Genomic DNA, 20,960 nt, shown 5'->3' with positions numbered 1-20,960 from the left:
ATGTTTTCCTTGAGTTTCTCACCTTCTGATGTTTGTTTCTTAGAGCTACCTTTTTCATAAGTAGTAAAACTGTGCAGATGGATATAACAGATACTGGCTCTTGTGAATCAAAGTGTGACAGATTGTGTCTGTAAAAATGAAAACTAAAATTAACTAATTTGAATCAGCACACAGGAAGTTTAACATTGTTACCAACACATTTGGCATTAAAAAGTTGTGTCTAGTAGTCTTCACTATCAGATGCAAGATGGCTGGATCAGTCAATTTCTAAGTATGCAATACTGTATGTTGTTAATACTTCAGAAACTAATCTCTGGAGCATTATCAAAACAATGGACTTTTGAAAAATTTCCTGTTGATGACATTTAAAGATTGCTTTATGTATTAATCTCTGGAATCTAAAACACAGTGTAGTTTATACTTCATAGACTACAGCTAACTAATTCTCTTAATATTGGTCTGGAAGTGTGGGAAAAAAGTGGAAGATTGGCAAGGAGGGTTGTAAATACTCTCAAGTGACTTGCAGCTGGGGTGTCAAAAACATATGTATCATAGTAATTGTTTTTGGCCTCATGTGTTGGATGAGTAGAGCATCTGTGTGTAGATAGCACAGGCCTGTGATAGACTATGGGGCCCTGTTAAACACGCTTGAGATTCCTGCCTGGCTGTGGGAAAGATCTGAGCACAGTGGGATATTGCACCTGTGCAAATCCCTGAGGTGCAGGTGAGACCTGCAGGTTTGGTGATGCTCTAGCATGGACCAAGTCTCTGCAGTGCCTGTGTCCCTCCTTTGTGCCCCTGCCTGAATGCTGCTTCAAGGGCCCCAGGTGGTGAGGTAATGAAAACAAACTTAATCTTTGCATTTCGTCTGTGGTTTTGTGGTTGTTGCTGCATCTCCTGTGCCAGCTCACACAGGAAGTATAGTTTATTCCTTTTGAAAGTTGAAAATTCTTGTAGGGAATGTATCGTTCAACAGTATGATTTTATATAACAAACTACTTTTTCTTAATTTATATGAAAACATTGATAAGAAATTAATAGATTTTCAATGAGTTACATTAGATTTTGTGTTACAGAGTGACTAAGTGTTGTCTCTTTCTATATATATACTGTGATATAGTCTCTAATATATATATACTATTTAATGATAAAAATTTTGTATTTCAGAGATTCAGCCAAGGTGGTCATGCATTCGGCTGATGCATTTGCACCTGTAGCCTACCTTCATTTTTTAAAACTACACCTGGAGAATAAGGCAAGTAGGCTGCAAGTGTTCTTTTCCTTTAAAGCCATATGCATGCTTTCTAGTTATGTTGCTTTGTCATGGTTTGGACTGAACCATCATATTCTCATGTAGGTGTTACGTTCAAATGACATATTTAGCAGAATTTCAGAACTTGCCCTAGGAATGACCAAACACACTTGTGTCAAGGAATGAATGCAGGCAGTATATTTGTGTGGCATTTTTCATTCCACAACCTCAAGGTGCTCTTCTTATGTCTTTCTGCATTTTGATGAGAGAAGTGAAGAAATTGTTACAGAACATTATTCTATTGGTATTTCAAATTTCATGTCTCTTAAGCAACATTTCCTGCATGTCTTTCAGTAGATCATGCCTTCCCCTCTTCCCTCTCCTTTTTTTTTTTTTTTTTTTTTTTTTTTTAATTTTGTTGTACCAAACAGATAAAATACCTCAGTGTTTTTCTTCCATGATGGCCTCATTTCGCCTTGGAAAGTAAATTGTATTTCATCCTGTCAATTTCTAGTTTTGGATTTCTTTCAAAAAAAAACCCCATTAAATATTTGTGTGGGCGACTGTGAAAAGGATATCAACTGTGTGAAACAAAACCAAATAGGCTGAATAAAGAAAAATTTGGGAATGTGGCATGGTGGGGAAGACTGATAATATATTGATATTTCTTTGGGGGCACTAACTTTATTGCTCATGGCAAACTTGACGCTAAAATGAACCATACATCTCTACAATGTGACAGGCTAGGGAAAATGAAAACCACAAAGCTTTACATAAATCAGAGGAAAAATCATATTAAAATGCATAACATTTGACATAAGAATCAAGATTTTACTTTTATCTGTTCAGCAGCTCTTCTCCCGTTCTTATGTAGATGTTTTAGATTTGGTTAAAGCCTCACAGTTTCAGGCAATGTTGTAGTAAATCGTATTTCCAATCCATTGTAGACAAACCTTTTCCACTTTGCAAGGGATGATGTTTGCAGCAGCTTGCCCTAAATTTTGGTACGTAAACTAATGTATATTTAAAAGGAAAGTAGTCTGATTTTTGCAAAAGCATTAATATCTTTTGGCTATAGATTATTTTATGTCATGGTAAAATAAGCTAAGTTTTTGAGAAGTTATAAATATGGAGAACCAGTCAGTCTTTCAGACCATAACTGTTAGCATCATTTACCTACAAAATAATAAAGGCATGCCTTCGAGATTGATATGCCTGTAGTATTGTACTTTTGCTCACTATTTGGTGCCTATAAGCCTGTGGAAAAATCTAAGTATCAGTTAGTATTCAGCACTTAACAGCCAATCCCATAATAATGAAGTACTCCAGGAAAAAAACTACTTCAGAAGGTGAATTAATTTTAGTTTGAGGCTTTCAAGGGATTACTGAAAATTGGGAAAAATAATACACCATTATGAACAATATGTAAAGCCACTTTTGTAAGCACTTTGTAGAAAATATTAATAGACTCCACAGTGAAGTGTAATTCTAATAAGTATTATGACATCACTTCTGTTATCATTTCTGCTGTGAGATAAACATATTTTTAACTGAATTGTATATTAATTTTGTCTTTGTTATTTGCCACAGGTCTTAATTTTACATTTCTTGAATTTACTTTTAAAATCACTATGCAATTACAGCTAGTGCACCTTGGTCTCTGCTGTCTTTCCTCCTCGATAATGCATTTTCTTTAGCTAAATCTCTTCATGTTTGACTATAAAGCCTGCCTAGAAATTTGGTTTAGATTGTTTCTGGCAGCAAAATGAGCCCTTGTGCCTAGGGGAACATAACATTATACTCACTGTTCTGGTTTAATATATTTCTGTGCATCTTCAAGATGTTTTTTGCATAATAATTGAAGCTTTTTTAAACACACCCACTTTTCTTTCCTAAATAGTGCAGATGCAGAAAAGGCTAAAGAAATAAATATTATATTTTTTATTAAAACTATTAAAAATATGGTAAACAATTTTTGTAGGCATTTAACAAAAGAACATTAAGAATAAAAAATAATGGTATAAAACACTAATGCTCAAAATTTGCAAGTGCCTCTTTTACTTCAGTGTGAAAAGGTCAGCACTATAGTATAGACACCTAGTTTCATCAATATTTTACCTTGCCAAGATAGTCACTTCATACACTTAAAATGTAGATTTTTTTTTTTTTTTTTGCAGGAGGCAATTTCTGAAGCATATTTTAGAATCTTTGAATTGGGTGTATTTGCCTTCTACTCAATAAAAATTAAATTCTGAGTATTTTCCATCAGGAAAAATACAACTGTGATTTTTTTTTAATTTGTCAGCACGATGAACTTGATTTTACTTTCTCCTATATTATTTTACTTTATTGTGTTGGCTTTGTAAAGATCAGAAACAGAAATTAAATCTGTTGGAGCTTCTGCTGGTGGGAGCATACTTCTGATGACAGTAGTGAACATACTAGCTGTTGTTCATGGTTTCACATTTGCTCTTTCTCACATTTAATAAGGAATACTTTGTTTCTGAGTTCCAGTGAGTAGGAGCACACACATATCAAACAATACAACACGGAAACTGCAGCCCCTTAAGTTTGAATAATCCAGAATTAGAGGGAATCACGTAGTTTTCTTTCTATGCTTTGCAGAAGAAAGGAGCCTGTTTGCCTATAAGAGACACAGGAATCATACCTGCTGCTCCTTTTTCCTATAATGGACCATTGCATTATATTACCTATCATAAACTGATACTGTGTTTTCCTGTTTGTAAAAGATCTTGACCTTGTAGCTGGAACACATTTCAGAAGTGCAAGCAGTTTACCTCTGTTAAATGGCAGGAGATCTGTTGTTCAGGTCATTTTGAAGAAGATTTTTAAAATACTTGTAGAGTTCTGTAACTTGTACACTTCTAAATTTAGAAAATGTTTTCAGGACATATTTGCATGCTGTGTGTACTAAAGGCACACAATCCAATGTTAAATCCTATATGATGTAAAATTGTAGCCTTTTAACGTTGTAGCCAGTTCCTCATTAATTATTTTAGTTAATCTATATTTAGAATTTTAGCTGTAGAATTAGACTTTGTCAGTGTTGTCTGGGAAAATAAGAAGCAGCTTGAAGTTTCAAAATATATTTTGTGGATGGCATTGTGGGTAGCATTTTTTGAATACTTGAATACTTTGTCATCATTGAAAAATACTTCTCCTAGGCAACCTGCAGTTTCCCTTCTGCATTGTAAGAATATAGATAACTCTTGTAGTTTTGTTTTCAAAACTTGATAACAAATACTAAAAAACTTTTTTTGTGCTCTGATTTATTTCCAACACTAAGATAATAAATGTGGGATTTTCTTTTCTCCTCTAGTTGCTTGCAGATTCAGTCCAGTTCTCTGAGGAAAGATAACTTTTAATTCTTTTTTCATAATGAAGATACTTTATGTGAAAGTATTTTGGCTTAAGGGGCATTCTTTCCTATGATTTTGTATATTGTACTTAAAATAATGCAAGATGCATGTGATCTCTGTCATTGTAATTATTTGAAGGAGTTCTGTTATTAAGGTACATGACAAAGAATAAAGAGATTATCATAATCTTTTGTCTTGTGAGATCTCTGCTCCACTGTATTCTCATTTCTGCTCAGTGGGAGAGTTATCAGTTTTAGAATTGTGTTGTGATAGGTTTTTATACCAGTTTCTGTAGCAGAGAATGTAAGCTTTTTAAAAAGACAATCTGTTGTTTTCATAAAAGACCACTGCATGGAATTTCAGCTATATCAGTCAAAGTCCTAGCTCCAAGGCTTTTTCAACAGGAGAATTTGGATCTTGGAACACTTGCGCATTTGCTTAACTTCATTCTGAGCACACTTGCATCAATGACATGAGTTATGTGAATATAGTTAAGTGTATGCATGCATGCAGGCTCTGATCCAAAATTAGGTTGGTATCACAATGTACAGTGGGTGTGGGAGAAACTGTGTAACAAATGGGAAAATATATTGCTTCTGTGAAGTAACATGAAAATGTTATGCGATAAAATAGGTTCTGTAAGATTTAATTAAAATGTCATTATAGCAAGTTTGATTTTTTCTTTTAAAAGTGGTGAGAATATTATTCAGGGAAAGTTACTCTGTGGCAGTCTATAAGTTTTAGCTTCTTAGGTTACTTCCTCTGTTGAGAGGAATGGAAGACCAACATTTGTACGGATTTAAATTTAGCTACTAAACAGAATATGGCAGCTCTGCTTAGGCTGGCATTGAGCCTGTTGTTCCTTGGGTGCCAGGTTCCACACCTAATACTTCTGCTGTAGCCTGCACCTGTGCTGCTGTGGGAAGTGATTGATTACCAATATTTTTGGAGCCTTGAACAAGTCATTGTGATGTATCATAGGCATTGAAATCAACAGACATCCCTAATTTTTTAACATACTTTGCATCTTATAAGAGATTCCTGATATTTCACAATAATTTCCAAAAATGTTGTAACTGTCCAGGTTTTTACGTATCTGTGGAAACACAGATGTATAATTTTATTTATCTCTGTGATGAAATATTGATAGAAACTAAGTTATTTGTAAAATATGGAGTTACTTAGGAAAAAGGTAACTGTAGATGATATGAAAATTTCACTTAGCATCAGTTTGGGATATTTGTAACATTAACAAATTACAAACCTACATGGAGTTCTCTACATTATACCAAACCAGTTGTGATGGAGTCTGTGAGGCTCACTCCATACCCATGATTTTTTTTAATGAAGCACATCTTGCAGAAATCACGTTTGGAAATGTAGATGAAAGCATTTTAACTGGTGGCATGAAAATGGAATAGCTGCTCTTTTCGTATTCACTTGCAGAACATATAAATTTGGTTCTTGAGGTTGGGGAATGGAGAGGAGTTACAGATCTTTAACAGCAGATACTTGTATCTGTAAATACTTGTATCTGTAGATCTCCTCAAAGGTGATTATATAAAGCTTAATAAAAGTGAGTAAAAAAACTGGGAAACTGGAACTTTTTCTTTTCCAGTTAACTTTTTTTTCCTTCTGATGGATTTTTTTGGCACAGGGAAGTTAAAATCCAGGTGATGTAAAAACAAAACCCAAAGCAGCGGTGTAGTGGCATCATTCACATCACCATGTCTGTGCATGCTTACTCAGGGGTAGGACCAAGAGGTGCCAACTCTGCATGTTTTACATTAGAACTCCCCAGAATGCCCATGCTGCAATGAAAATTGATTGTTTCATGGTGGATACTATGAATTACTCAGTGAAAATAATTTATTTATTAAAACAATAATTTGCAAGAAGCAAGTGGTAGCACTTCTGGCATGTGATGCTGCTATACAGTCTATATACTTCCATGAAGTGGTATCTTGTAGATAAAAAAATAAGAGACTTTTGAAATAATTTCATTTCCTTGGTTCTTGTAGCTTTAAACATCTTTAGATCTTTTTCAATTATGGATTTGTGTTCCTGCTTCTTTATTTATTTAAGTTATACCTGAAGACTTAGGAGCAAGCCTCTGTAACCCAGGCATCCCTCTGGGTAATGGCAAGATGCACCCACTGAAGGCAGTAGTCAAAGGTGTAATTCAATGAGTGGGAAATGGCACAGATGCTGCTGGATGCTTGTCCGTTGTAATGTTGGAATGCGTGTCATGTTTGTGCTAAATTGCAGTTTTTGTCTGGCTATTATGTTACATCTTCTTGACTTCTTTTAACCTCTGAGGTACAATTGATTCAAGTAAAGTAGATTATTGCCTTGACTTTCATGTCTTGGAGGAATGAATAAAATGAAGTCCAATCAAAGAACATCAGCCCCTCTTAGATAATAGACTTAGTGTTTACAGTGCTTATAAAACTACCTATGACCTCTTTTCAGAGTCAGCAGAACTGAGTTTCCTCTCACAGATAATGATCTTTTTGTAATTTAGCCTTTTCTTAAAATTTCGAAATGCACTCCCTTAACTTAACTGGATCCTTTTTCACTTTGGTGAAGTCAAATATTGATGTAAGTGTTGAGTTATCACAGAGTTCTCATGCATACTATAGTTTTCTGCCTTTATTTTTCTGACTTTTTTAATTAAAATGAAGAGAAATATTTAAAGTTGCAATAAGTTAGGTTTTATTTTCCACAGGAAAGAAAAGAATACAATAAAATTAAATACAATAAAAAATATTTAACAATAATGTTAATATTCTTTTTTAATGACATTTTGCATGGAACACAAATTTATCAGCTAAAGGAATATTCAGAAGTTTCACTATTAAGAATGTCAAAGGTTTCATGTTTCGTCAGCTTTTTATCTTGCCTTATCTGGATTTATTATAATTTTTGTGAATTTAGTATTTAAGATGCCTGCAGTAAAATGCATAGTTTAGACACTACATGAAATATGAGATCTTTGGGAAGAAATTTAATTTATAGAATCTGGCATTGCAGCATGCAGTGGTGTTTGATTAGGGTTTCTTTGTAAATTCTGTCATAATTCATACTGCTTTTAGATAGACAAGTGATATTACCTAAGCTAGTTGTCCAAAAATCAATGTGCTCTTCACATTAGACTCATTGGAAAATCAGATGGGAGAGAGTAAGGGTTCTGATTGCTCCAAAATTAAAAAGCAAACAAAAAACTCCCACAAAAAATGTATGCTGTAATTATGTGGCATGTTGAAAATATAATGAGCACTGACTTGTTAAAAGACTGGTCAGTAAGCACTCTGCCTGTGTATTTTGCTTTAAAAGGTATTGCAGTGGGTAGTTTTTACTTCCTGGTCCTGAGAAAGCATTTGGGAAGAATGATTTTTCTTCCTTGTCAAGAAATTACTTGAATGTATAGATCTTGGGAAATGCATTTTTCTGTTATCTCAACTCATATCAAAGTGTTTGATGGAAAGGATAATCTTTGTGAGATAATAGAGAGAGATTTATTTTTAACATACACTGCCTTCATTCATTGTTCCAAAAAGTTTTAAAACTTTCTTGTTAGTCTTTTGCTCTATTTCAAGTAATTAATACAATGTTAATTATAAAATGCTTACTTTTGTGCTTTTGTTCCTCTGTTCACTTAGTTTATACTATTTTTTTGAAAACATAGTTGTCCTCTACATAATTGTGGGATACAATTTCTTCATAATAGTATTCTTTCTGTCTTTATTCCTGGGTCTCATAATTTTTCATATCTACTGTCCTCAGTTACTAAGTCTGCCTCTGTCTTCCATTTGGTATATGAACAGGAGTACATTATGTTTTGCCAGTCCTGCAAAACAATGGGAAATCCTAATGCTATTATTTTGTGAATTGTTCTAAGATATGTATCTGTTGAACTGTAGTATTTTTTATAACTTAAACATGTATTTTAATGATAAAATGTGCTGATTTCATACTGTTGGCATGGTGTTTACTTGCTTATTTTATACTGTTTGTCTCAAGCAGGAAGAATCCTTGGGTAATTTTGTGGTCAGTAGCTGTTCTTGTGAGATGAGCTGTGTGGATGATGATATTTTTCCTTCATCAGAAGAGTATGAACCACGGAAAAATATTCCAGTCATCTGGAAGAGTTTGAAACAGAAGTCTTTGGATTTCAGTGAGTTTTGCACAGTTTTTTAAAAAAATGAGATAAAAAGATTGTTTCATGCAGGTGAAATATCTTAATTACTATACAAACACTCCTGGAAAAAATGTGCTCAACCTGTAGTAATTAGTCTGAAAAGAGAGATCCTACTAGAATGCATTTTTCTGATAATAAGAAATAGATCTATAGTAGTGAAGCATTTCATATTAGTTTACAGGAGCATAACACATTATTTTTTATTTCCTTCTCTCCGTCTTCCCTTCCTTCTCCTCCTTTTGGAAAGCCACAACATTTCTGTTACACTACCTACATAAATGGGTAAACTTCCTGAAAACTAAGTTTCACAGCTAACAGTATTTGGGTATTGAATATTATTTAGGTCTTTGGTATTTCTTGAATATGGAGAAGTAGCTGGTGGGCTTTAAAAATGTCTAAACATGCTATGCATTTGCAAAGATCATCAGAACCAGGTCAAGCACCTAACTTCCAGAAAAATTTGGCATACAACTTTGAAAATCTGTTTTTATGCCACTTGAATACTTTCAAAAATTTTAGCTTTTCAGTGTCACATCTTGTGCCAAGTCTGTAACCAAACAGGTTGAGAAATTGTGAAAGATCAGCAAAAATGGAAAGGAGGGGAAAAAGTCCTGAAGTTCTCAGCTAACGTGCTACTTGCATGCATATTTTGTGAAGGTAGTGTTGGAGAAGGATTTGGGAGCTTTGCTCCTAGAATCCTTACTTTTATATCTGTTTGTAAATATTTTTGAAGATGCTTTTACAGTTTGTCGGTTTCTGTTCTGTTGAAGTTCTTCTTTAAACAATTTAAAATGTATCCTTGGTTAATCTGAAACCTTTTGTTGTTATAATCATAGTTCTTTTCTTCATTTCCCATAGCTAAGACACTTCAAAATTCAGGAAAATCCCTGCGTGGTTACCAGTGGTTTTCGGGTATCACTGCCCACTTCCTTCCATCAAAGGATAAAAATGCTCAAGATGCAGCACGGGAAGCATTTTCTACTCTCAGAGGTGCTTTATTCAGTTAATACATTATCTGCTGTCACTGATTGTGTTTTTAATATTATCTTAAGGAAGAATCTGTATTTTCATGTGATTTTATAACTTTATAGGTTGTAGTTGTTGGCATGCCATCTCATTTTGCAGTTCACTGGAACCTTTGATATCAAGACTGCCAGCTTTAATATTTAACACATCCTAATTTGACTGACTTTGAAGGCCCTGGAAAGCCAAAGTAGTGTTCATATCATTGTAAAAACTCTATTTACACAGAACTTGCTCATTTTATAGCATTCTTGAAATATATAGTTTGTGTATGTATGTGTGCTATAGATGCTGTCTACTTGCTAAAACATGTTTGTAGCTTCCATAATTTTAAATTAAGTTTTCTAGAGAGCTGATATATATTTTGGCATCTAGGATTAGGTCAGTAGCAGTAGATCTCATTTATATTCCTAATGTAAAGGCAAAATTGCTGTCTTGGGAATCATGAAATCCAGGTTCCTTATAAGATTCTGACATATAGTGATGATGGTTTTTTCTGACATAAAATGTTCATGGTTTTGTTTTGTATTTTTTTCATTATAAAGTTTAATGAAAGTATGTTGTAAAGTATGTTTATACAGGCTTCTTTTCTTTCACAAAAATGGAAATAATTTTTAGTATCTAAATGGGTAAACTCATAGAATTTGCATGAGATATTGTTCTAATATATCTTATATTTTTGCATGTCAAAATATAAGTATTCATGATTGAATATAGGATGGTAAAGAAGCCCTAGAATTTTTTTTAAGAAGCAAAGTTATACTTGGTAGAAGGTCATTAAGCTAGTATTTGATTTTTTGGAAATCATCAAGGTGGAGATGATCAGACTTTTACGGAAAAAGACAATAGATTTTAGTGTAAATCTGCATATCATCTATAAAGTGAAGCAAGAGGGTTTTGCAGTCTTTTTTTTTCCTCATTATATTCGAATGGAAGTTAGCTTGTACAAACATTACGTAATTTTGCCTTAGCATCTGCCAAAAAACATTGTGTCTGACTAGTGCAGTAGCCTGTTGCTTTCAGCAGATTGCTTGCATTACCTGTGTGATGGTAAGGAAAAAAAGTAGTTTATATGCATATCCTTTGCAGAAGATTTCAGTTTTTAAATTTCTTTTATTTATTCTCCTTTTAGAAGTGAATGTGGAAACTGAATGAATTATAGTTCTGTCATGACAAACAAAACAATTTGTTTCTGAGAACTTAATCTGCAAATGTGCACAAGGCTTTTTCTGAACATATATTTTGAATCTGTACAGCAGTTCAGCTTCGCTGTAGTGAGACTGGAATAAGCACAGTACTTTTAAACTCTTTGCTGGGCTAACTGATTTAACCACCTCTAAAGTGAATGTGTGCTGACAAAAAGATTTGGAAGTGGAAATTTCTTACTAGATGCTATGAAACATTCTGTAGAATGGATGGAATTCTATGAAGCCAAGAATGGGAGGGAATGCAGTGAATTGCTGTTTATACATTTGTTTTCTTAAACTCTCTTGTTAAACTTTTTTTAGATGTGATTAGAAGCTGACAAAGATTGCTTTGCTTTATATAAAGCAGCTCTGATGTAGTTGTACCATGGCAAAGTTTCATACGCTGAAGGAAACTGTGGAGTTTTATTACATTAAAACTTGCTAAAGTTCTTAAATGCTGCTTCCTGTAGACAATTTGGATACTGTGTTTTGTGGCTGTCAGCTAAGGATTCTGAATAACCCCTTAATAAAAAACAAACAAAAAGACCCCAACAAAATAGAAAACCAACCAACCAAAAGCAATCAAAAAGCTGTACTTCAGTCGATGTAAACTTTTGAGGTAGTTCTGCTTAAGTAAGGGTGAGTCGCACCTGATCATATTCTGTAAATTATTAGAAACCATGAATGGCTTGAAATTCAACAGAAAGTCTGCAAGGTTTCCCTGTATATCCAGGACAGATGCAATGGGAATGCAGGGAAACCTTTTCAGGTCCTGTCCCTGAAAACAGAAATTGTTGGAAGAGCCCAAGAGTTCATCATATATGGCTTTATGTATATTTTTAAAGTAAAGATAGGAATTATGAATTCAGTACTGGTATGACCTAACTAATCTTAATGAAAGTGTGCAAAATCCTGAATTGTCTTCAAAAGCACTGAAAAGTTTAACACAAAAACTGTTTCTCACTAAGGTGACAACCTTCAGAGATTGTCTTTGTACTTCTCAACTTAAAAACAAATACACATAAGTTTTGTTTTGCACAGTATTTGCACACTATAAAATTTAAGGGAAAGATGCCCAAAATTACACTGAGAACAACTTTACATGGCTTATTTAAATTAGGTCGCAGAGTACTCTATTATTATATATGAGTACTTTCATATTATATATGTTCTATATTCAGAGAAGATTTTGTTTTCATTTAGTTTCTATTGCTCATGAGCTACAAAAGGGACACTGCAGAGCTGATGACATATCTGGTTATGTGGTTGACTATATGAGAGTAATACATTCTCTCTGAGCAGTATGTCTGGAGTATTCTATGCATACACATTCAGATGATCTTGATTTCTCAGTGTCTCTTCTTTATCTGCCTGCTTGAGCTTTCCTCTGTTCTCATCTTTCCTTCATTTCTCCTGTGGCCACTTCTGTTTCCTGTTGTCTGTCTTGCCATTTATAATTCTTTGTTTATGCAGAGGTTATTATCGCAGTGAGAGTTTTTGAAAACAGCAGCTTAGACTTCCCATCCCTCTGGAATGGCATATAAATATTTGATCTTTTTCTTGAAGATGGCTATTGTCCCTTCCTGTTCTGTATTTTTGTGGTTCAAAGTCCTTTTTAGATTACTAGCTGTCGCAGAATGAACACCCTACCCCAAGCCCCCCCAAGACAATCAGATTTATGGATACAAGTAATTCAGGCTGTAACATATCTACATGCATGAATACATGATGTGTTTTCATGGGACAAGAATTCACCACTACTCAGAGTGGATAAAATTTATTTTGTAGTCTACTTCTGTGTATTTGGAAAACTGACATGGGAAAGAATGTAATGAAAGAAAGTATTAAATGGGGAAAGGTAGTATATTTCAAAATCTTCAGTCATGTTTAGACAATAGTTAGGTTATCACCAGTTGATTTTTCTGAACAAAACCAGGATGCCTATACTGTCTTTCTGAATGCATTTACAATATTCTGTCTTTAACAGCTATTTTTTTTATCCTGCAGCTAATTTGACTTCAGAGGGATTGAAACTGAAGGACGTTATTTTGGTTCATCTATATGTGAAGAGCATGAAAGATTTCAGTGTTATAAACTCAGTTTATGTGACAGAATTTGATTTGTGTCCACCAGCAAGGTAGGATTAGACTACTGCTGTAGTATATTTATGATGCACTGTAATAGACTGAATTATTGTTGCCATATTTGTGAAGCATTTTGCCAAATGTTTGTGTCTCACAGAAGAAGACTTTTTCTGCCTTTTGGAGTATTAACATCACAGCTGCTAATGTTAAAACCACTAGGGTTAGAAAATCTTGCTTTAATATATACCATAAGGTTTACAAATGCCCTCCCCCCCCATCTGGACTTAGAGAAGGATAATGTATGGTTTGCAAGTCTTAGTTCTTTTTTTATTTGATTGAACTGACAAATGTTTGTATTGGTGGGATTTTATTTGCTTTTCTTTTCTGTTTGCATCCCTTGACCTGTTGGCAGTGCTTCTCTGAAGTTTAAGTAAAACCCAGGATATCATCAAAGGTTTGCTGCAACCCAGGATGTCATCAAACCTCTTTGTCACAAGGGCATGTTGTTGGCTCATGTTCAAGTTGGTGTCCATCAGGAACCTCCAGTCCTTCTCTGTAATGCTGCTTTTGAGCCAGTGGGCCCACAGAATATCCTGGACCTTTGGTTTGTTCCACCCTCAGGTGTAGGACTTGCAGCTTCTCTTTGCCAAACTTCCTCAAGTTCCTGTGTGCCTGTTTCTTCATCCTGTCCACATCCATGTGGATGGAAACTTGCCAAGGATACACTGCCTCATCATGCCAGTTATGAATGAAGATATTGAACAGGAGTGGGCCCAGTATAGACTCCTGGTTGTTCACCTGTGAGACTTTGTGCCACTGATCCCACCCACTGGGCCTGGCTGTTCAGACGGTTTTCACTCTAGCTCACTGTGCTGATCCAGGCCATACATCAATAATTTCTCTATGAGTGCATTACAGGAGAAAGTGTCAAAAGCATTACTGGAACCATACTACCAATATTAAGTCTTCCTAAAAGTGATGAGATCTGGAACCTTCTAGGTCTTTGTGACAAATATTACTCACGTTGTTCTACTTATTTTGTTAAATACTAAAGCATTTGACAAAATTATTATCTGAGCAGTTGCATGAGATTTGCATCATGAGATACTGACAGTTATTTCAAAACTATATTTAGTCTGTTTCTTTTCTTCCCCTGCCTACATGCACTTGGCTCTGGTTGCAGACAAATACTGGATTAGATGGATCTTTTTGCTCAATCCAATCTGGTTGTTCTTAATATCTTGTGTTTCCCTCAGATAATCACACTAGATGGATAGCTTAGCTGCACTTCCATGTTCAGTAAGAATTCAAGTATGAAAAGAAATTACACTGATGCTAACACGTTAATTCATAGATACACAAAGCATGGTTTTTTCAATATGTGTTGTGCAAAATCTTCTATGTTGCATCCAAGTCTATGTCTGACATAATGAAACTGCCTGGTGGTCTAGGTGTGTACTATGTGATTTCTGTGTTATTTGGGTGTGATGGGTTTGTTTTCCATTGGAAATTTCATGAAAAACACCTAGCCCATGATTTTTTTTTTTAAAGATGTGTGTTAAAACTATTTTTCTGTTTCTATTTTTTATTCCTTTTGTTGAAATGGCTTATTTCTTTTTACAGTGATTTGTAATTTTTACAGTAATTTTTTATGCTTCTAAGATAATATGCTGAGAATGCAGAACTGATGTAGCTTGAGAAATTTCACTTGAATCATAGGTTAATACAGGTTGCAAGGGACCTCTGGAGGTCATATAGTCTAATCCTCTACTAAAAGCAGGGTCAACTGTTTGGTCATACCTTTTGTCTTCTTCATATTTTTAAAACCCACTTTTCAGCAATTTTCTAATGAAAAATCCTATATTTTATACTCTTATTGCAGAATATGAAGTGTAATAGAGGCTTGTGAATTTTAAGTATAGCAAGACAAATAGTTCAAAGACATTGTTAAGATAATCTTCACATTCCACTACACTGCCTGTGTGTCAGACCCAAAACAAGCAGAGAGAGACTTCTGCAAGATGCTGACTGTAGGCCAGGATTATTAAATCAGAGAGAAATGGGAGGCTTGGCTGTGTGTGCCTTCAGAGGAGAGATCTAATCCCAGCTGCAAACTACACAAAATTAGTCTCTACTCCTACATGTTGTAGGTTCTCTTTATAGTACTCAAGTTCTCACAATTTAACTTTCATTTCTTATGCCTGCATGTTTTAGGCCTCCACATTTGCATATCCGGTGACATAGCCTTCCATCAATAAATTAAAAAGGTAGGAAGACTAGAAAGTTGCAGGAAAATGGCTTTTTACTTTTATTTTTATGGATCAAACAGTTTTCAAAGCATCATAGAATATCCTGAATAGAAAGAGACCCACCAAGATCATCAAAGTCTAGCTCATGATCCTGCAGACGACACATTAAGAATCACACACTGTGCCTGAGAGCATTTTCCAAAAGCTTCTTGAGCTCTGTCTGGTTGGTGCTGTGACCACTTCCCTGAGTAGCCTGCTCCAGTGCCCAACCACCCTCTGGATGAAGAACCTTTCCCTAAGGCTGGATACAGCCTAAACCTTCCTGACACAGCTTCACACCATTCCCTCAGTCCTGTCATTGTCACCGCAGAGCAGAGATCGGTGCCTGCCCCTCCTCTTCCCCTCATGAGGAATGTAACTGCAGTAAGCTCTCCCTTGAATCTCCTCCAGTCTGAGCAGACCAAGTGACCTCAGCTATTCCTCATATGGCTGCCCATTAAGGCCCTTCACCATCTTTGCTGCCTTCCTTTGGATGCTCTCTAACCCTATATATCTTACTATGGCATCCAAAACTGCTCCCAGCACTGGAGGTGAGCCTGCCCCAGGGCAGAGCAGAGGGGACAGTCCCCTCCCTTGCCCGGCTGTGATGCATGCCCGGGACATGCTTGGCTCTCTTGGCTGCCGGGGCACTGCTGACTCATGTTCAGCTTGCCACAGACCAGGGTCCTCAGGTCCCTTTCCACAGCACTGCACTTATGTTGCATATTTGTCTATGTTGCATTTTGTCCTGAAGAAAAATTATACAGCAGTTTGCATGGTTGCATCATTGCATTATGTACAGAGGCCTGGTTGTGGAAGTTCTCACAAGCAGTATGCTGGAAGCACTGACTCGGGTGTGGATCTGCAATCAATTTGCAAAATTGTCTTGAAAATTTACCAGCCCAAGCAGAAAAGCCATTCATCCATGCTTATGATGATGGTAATGAGGAAAAACTACTATATTTACATGTGGTAGGTGAGGAGAAAAATAGTTTTCTTGGAAGAAATAAGCAAGATGGGAAGAATTTTATAAGGCTGTTACATGATATGTAAAGAGAACAAGTAATTTTTTGTTGGATTCCTGCTGGGAGCTAAATGACTTTTCTATGCATGGACTGCAAATATAATTATTTTTCAGGCTTTGAAATGTTGATTTCCCCACACAGACCTCACCCCCCCCCCCGCTTTTTAACTGGCCACATGCAACACACGTCTGTCTGTTCATCAAGGCACTCAGTCTTCCTTAGAGGAAACAGAAATGAACTTTATAAATGAATGCTTAAGTAGATTTTGAGTCCTGTCATATGTATGTATCTGTCAGGCAACTTAAAGTATAGCAGAAAAAATATGCTAGTATTACAAATAACTTGTGAGAAGGTTATAAAGGAACTATACGCTGCTGCTCCTTTTTGGAAAACTTTGACGCTGTCTCTTGGAAGCCTCATAGGCAAACTCAGCAAGTGGGGCCTGGATGAGTGGACAGAGAGGTGGATTGAGAACTGCCTGAATGGGGATCCCAGAGGGTCGTAATCAGTGGCACAGGGTTTAGTTGAAGACCTGTCATTAATAGTGTGCCCCAAGGTTCAATATTGGGCCCAGTATTGTTTAATTTATTCATCAGTGCCTTGAATAAAGGTGCAGATCCCTCTTCAGCAAGGTCACTGGTGACACCAAGCTGGGAGGGGTGGTCAATACCCTAGAGAGCTGTGCAGCCCTGCAGAAGGACCTTGACAGCTTGAAGAGATGAGCAGAGAATAACTTTGTGAAATTCAGCAAAGTCAAATGCAGGGTCCTGCACCTGGGAAGGAATGCACTTGCATGCACTGCAGGCTGGAGACTGAAGTGCTGAGAAGCAGTTCTGCAAAGACGGACCTGGGAGTCCTGGTGGACAAGAAGCTGTCTGTGAGCCAGCAGTGTCCTTGAGGGGATAGCAGTGTTAATGCTAGCAGGTTATTCCTATGCTATATGATCCAGGCAAAATTTCCTGAGATAATGTCCATACATAAAACAAAAGTGCAAAATAAATGTTGGAAGTTGGTTCAAGCAAAGTTCTGTTTGGAAAAAAATAATTATCTTGTGTTTTCAGAGTATGTGTGGAAACACTGTTACCTGATGGAGTGCTGTTTTGCATTGACTGCCTTGCACATAAGTATGACATGGCAACAGATGATGTAGTACATGGTGAAAAGCTGGTCATGCATGTACAGAGCATTTCCCACTGGGCACCTGCCAGCATAGGACCTTACAGTCAGGCCATCAAGGTAGGAATTTTTGTTACTCCATGTGAAATATATGCCCCTTTACCGAAATGAATACAGTTATAAAGTCACTATATCTCTTTTCATTCTCTCTAAGTGCAAAACAAAATGTGTAAAACAAAAGTGTTTTAAATTTATGTTTTTAAAACTTGTAGACAACTTACCTCTCATCAGTTCTTCATTTTGTGATAATAAAGCTGGTTAAATTATTCTTTTCAGAGAGTCTCAAGAACAGCACACTTCTGTTGTATATTATAATTAGACAAAAAACCTGTCATACTTTTATAATCTGCCTAGAATATAAACAGAATTTAGGAACAGCTGAGGATATTTCAGTTTCCTTGTTAAAGCTCAAACTTTTTTATAGGTAGAGTGAATCCTGAAATGCTTATTTAATTTAATCCTTTTTGAGGCTTGTGGTGCTGCTTAACCATTTAAAAGAACATCAAGGTTGAAGAACTGTTCTGTTTTTCAAAATAATAACAAAGTGAACAGAATATTACATACTATTTGGAGTAATGAAAAGGAGGCAGTAAAGTTTCATGGAAAAGTGGACAAAAAATTTGCATTAAAAAAATTCTCCTAGAGAATTTTCTGTCTGGATAGTACCACTCTAATAATATATGAACTGTCTCAACCTATTCTGTTGCAAAAAATACATGCCTATCTTACCAATACTCTTCTCATGTAATACATTGTCCTCTGTTGTGCAGAATTATTTAAGCAAGACTTTCTGACATTTGTTGAAAATGCCTGAAATATTTTTGGGTCTACAAACCTAGTATAATGGCTATGCAATTATACTTTGTTTTGTCTTTGTATTATTTTACAGAAAAATTCAGGAACAATATTTTGCTTCAGAAGCTTATGTGGAATTTGTTTTATTTTCAGGAAGAAATGTTGTTAGATTATTACTATATGAATCTTCCCACTCAGAGGAGGGTGGGGTTTTATCATCTCTTTATATCCATTTTTCTTGAGAAAGCAGGAAGTCGGTTTATTAAACTTTGTTCCATTCAAACATACACTTTAATGATCATAATAGTATCATATTGTGCATAATCCTTCAAAGATTAAAATTAATGAGCTTTGTATCTTTGTTTTTTTGGAGAAATGTCTCTTACATTGCAACTGGTCTGCATATCCTGGAACTGCCATCACCTGAATTCAGAAAAGTGTGTCAATTGAAAATTGCTTCAGTAACCCAGTTAAAAATCTCATGTTGCAATTGTCCATAAACAGGTGCCAGATTTTCTGGTGCTATGGTACAGTCAGCATACCCAAGGAAAAATTCATATCTCTTCAAATATAATGTAACCAGTAACACTGGTCAGCAATTTAAACATTAAGGAGAATTTCTCACTGGTGTTTTTGATTTGCCTTCTTTTTTTTAACCCCCAGAGAGCATTTTAATTAAACAGCATTATTTTCCCTTATAGTGTAAAATAAGTAGTTTTACTTTTAAAAATTACCACAGGAGTAAAGTAACAGTAATGAATAGGTCTACCTCTGCTACAGGATCACTCACTTGTCCTTTGCAGCTGTGTTCTGTCTCTAATCTACAAACACCTATGGGGGAATTGGTAGTATACATGGCAGCCATATTTTTATTTTTCCTTTGCCAGATTTTGCCTTCCTATTACCAACTATGCATTTCATCTGAATATCAGTATTTAACACTCTGGTTTTGTCCTGCAAAGAATTTCTGACTTTTGGTAACATTTCCATTCTGCAGTATATATCAAATATACCAGAACAAGTAACCATTTTAGTAAATGTTTTTAATATTTAAATATTTTTGTTTTCCAAAATAGCATATAAAGGATATATCTTATAAAACCTTTCATAAGAAAACATCGTGAAGAAATGTATAATGCATAAACAAAGTATTTGAATTTGAAATTTTAATAATGGAAGATATAGATTTTGTATCTTTTTAAACATGAATTTAAACATGAATTTTCCAATATTAAAATCTTCTTTAAATGAGTTTTTAGAACTTCCTAAGGTTACGTCTGGACAGGTATTAAGCTGCTAAATTCAACTGCAGAAGTAAGCAATTCAATATATTTTAGAAATGGAATATATTTTCCAGAATAAACAAGGAAGGAACAAAACTGAGGTTTTAATCATTGTAGTAAAAAAAATTATTTGAAATTATGCAAATTTTATGATGATGAAATGTTTGTTAGTCTTTTATGATTGAGGAACAGAAGCCAAATGATCTTAAACCAATAAATATTTATTACCCTTATGTTGTAGATGAGTAGATATGTAGAGTTTGTCGATCTTTTCTTCAACAGCAATTGGGCAATTAAATTTTTGTCTTTTCAGTCCACTGTGAAGTTTTGTGGACCCTGGGGAATCAGCATGTATTTTTGCTCGGTGTTTTTGCTGAGTTCAGAATAGACTATAGACTAATATTCAGGATATTGCAAGTTGGGATTGATGTGCCCTGGCGTGTAAGAGCAGAGCTGGCAACAGAAAGATGTAGGTAGTTCATGCAAACTATGGAATTCACACTTCAGGCTCAAAAATCACTCAGCGGAGCATCATTTCGATTCAGTAGGGATCTTTCAGGATCTTGCCAACAGTGCTATGAGGACAAAAAGTAAAGATTTGGAATTTACTACGAGAATGTCCTGGCCTCAGTTTGATAGACATCCAACAGTGGCAGAATGAAATTATGATTTTCAAATGACTTAGAGCAAAGTTCTTCTTCTTTTGAATTAATGTTCTTTCTCTTCTGGGATTGACATTCTATGAAAACAACTTCAGTGCTTCTCTGTTTCTGTATGTAAGAAGTAGACACGAACTGTTTGAAGATACAGTAAGACATAATATATTCTGTACATCTGCCAATATTATATGCATCCATGACTTGATTATGCTGCTGAAAGCTTTAGCTTGACCTCAGTTCTTGCCCAGCTAGATCCCAGTTTGGAGCATTCTTCAGGCATCTTTTCCTCAATTTTTGTTTTGCACTATCTTAACTCAGTAGCTTCCTTACCATCTTTTCCTTTTGTGATTTAACAACAGTTTATTATATTACACTGTATCTGTTAATACCAGGATGGAATACCTTCCAGTGTGTGGGTGAAAAAAAGTGATAGTCAACAGTTCTGATTCTAAATAATATTTCTTTGGGTTTGATAGTTGGGATGATATTCTTATTGTTTTAGTCAGCAACCTGGACAATACCACACCTAGCAGGATTGTGGATTACAGTAATTCAGATACTGCTTGAGGCGTTGGAGGGCATGGCTGCCATTCCCAGGTACCTGGAC

At 35.4% G+C, this 20,960-nt stretch overlaps 1 protein-coding gene across 4 annotated transcripts in view; it reads left to right on the top strand.

Annotated features, from left to right (window-relative positions):
* The window catches only part of DPH6 (diphthamine biosynthesis 6), a 183,701-nt gene that overhangs the window by 65,580 nt on the left and 97,161 nt on the right, over nt 1-20,960 (top strand). For all 4 annotated transcript variants that reach the window (XM_064713980.1, XM_064713978.1, XM_064713977.1 and 1 more), the window contains 5 exons: nt 1,168-1,255; nt 8,659-8,809; nt 9,692-9,823; nt 13,051-13,180; nt 17,502-17,676. In XM_064713980.1, the coding sequence (XP_064570050.1) occupies nt 1,168-1,255; nt 8,659-8,809; nt 9,692-9,823; nt 13,051-13,180; nt 17,502-17,676 (676 nt within the window). The remainder of the gene's footprint in view (nt 1-1,167; nt 1,256-8,658; nt 8,810-9,691; nt 9,824-13,050; nt 13,181-17,501; nt 17,677-20,960) is intronic.

Source organism: Zonotrichia leucophrys, chromosome 5 (assembly GCF_028769735.1).
Source record: "Zonotrichia leucophrys gambelii isolate GWCS_2022_RI chromosome 5, RI_Zleu_2.0, whole genome shotgun sequence".
NCBI classification, from domain to species: Eukaryota; Metazoa; Chordata; class Aves; order Passeriformes; family Passerellidae; genus Zonotrichia; species Zonotrichia leucophrys.
Note: the sequence above shows the minus strand (reverse complement) of the source record. Positions and strands in the feature narration are given on the sequence as shown.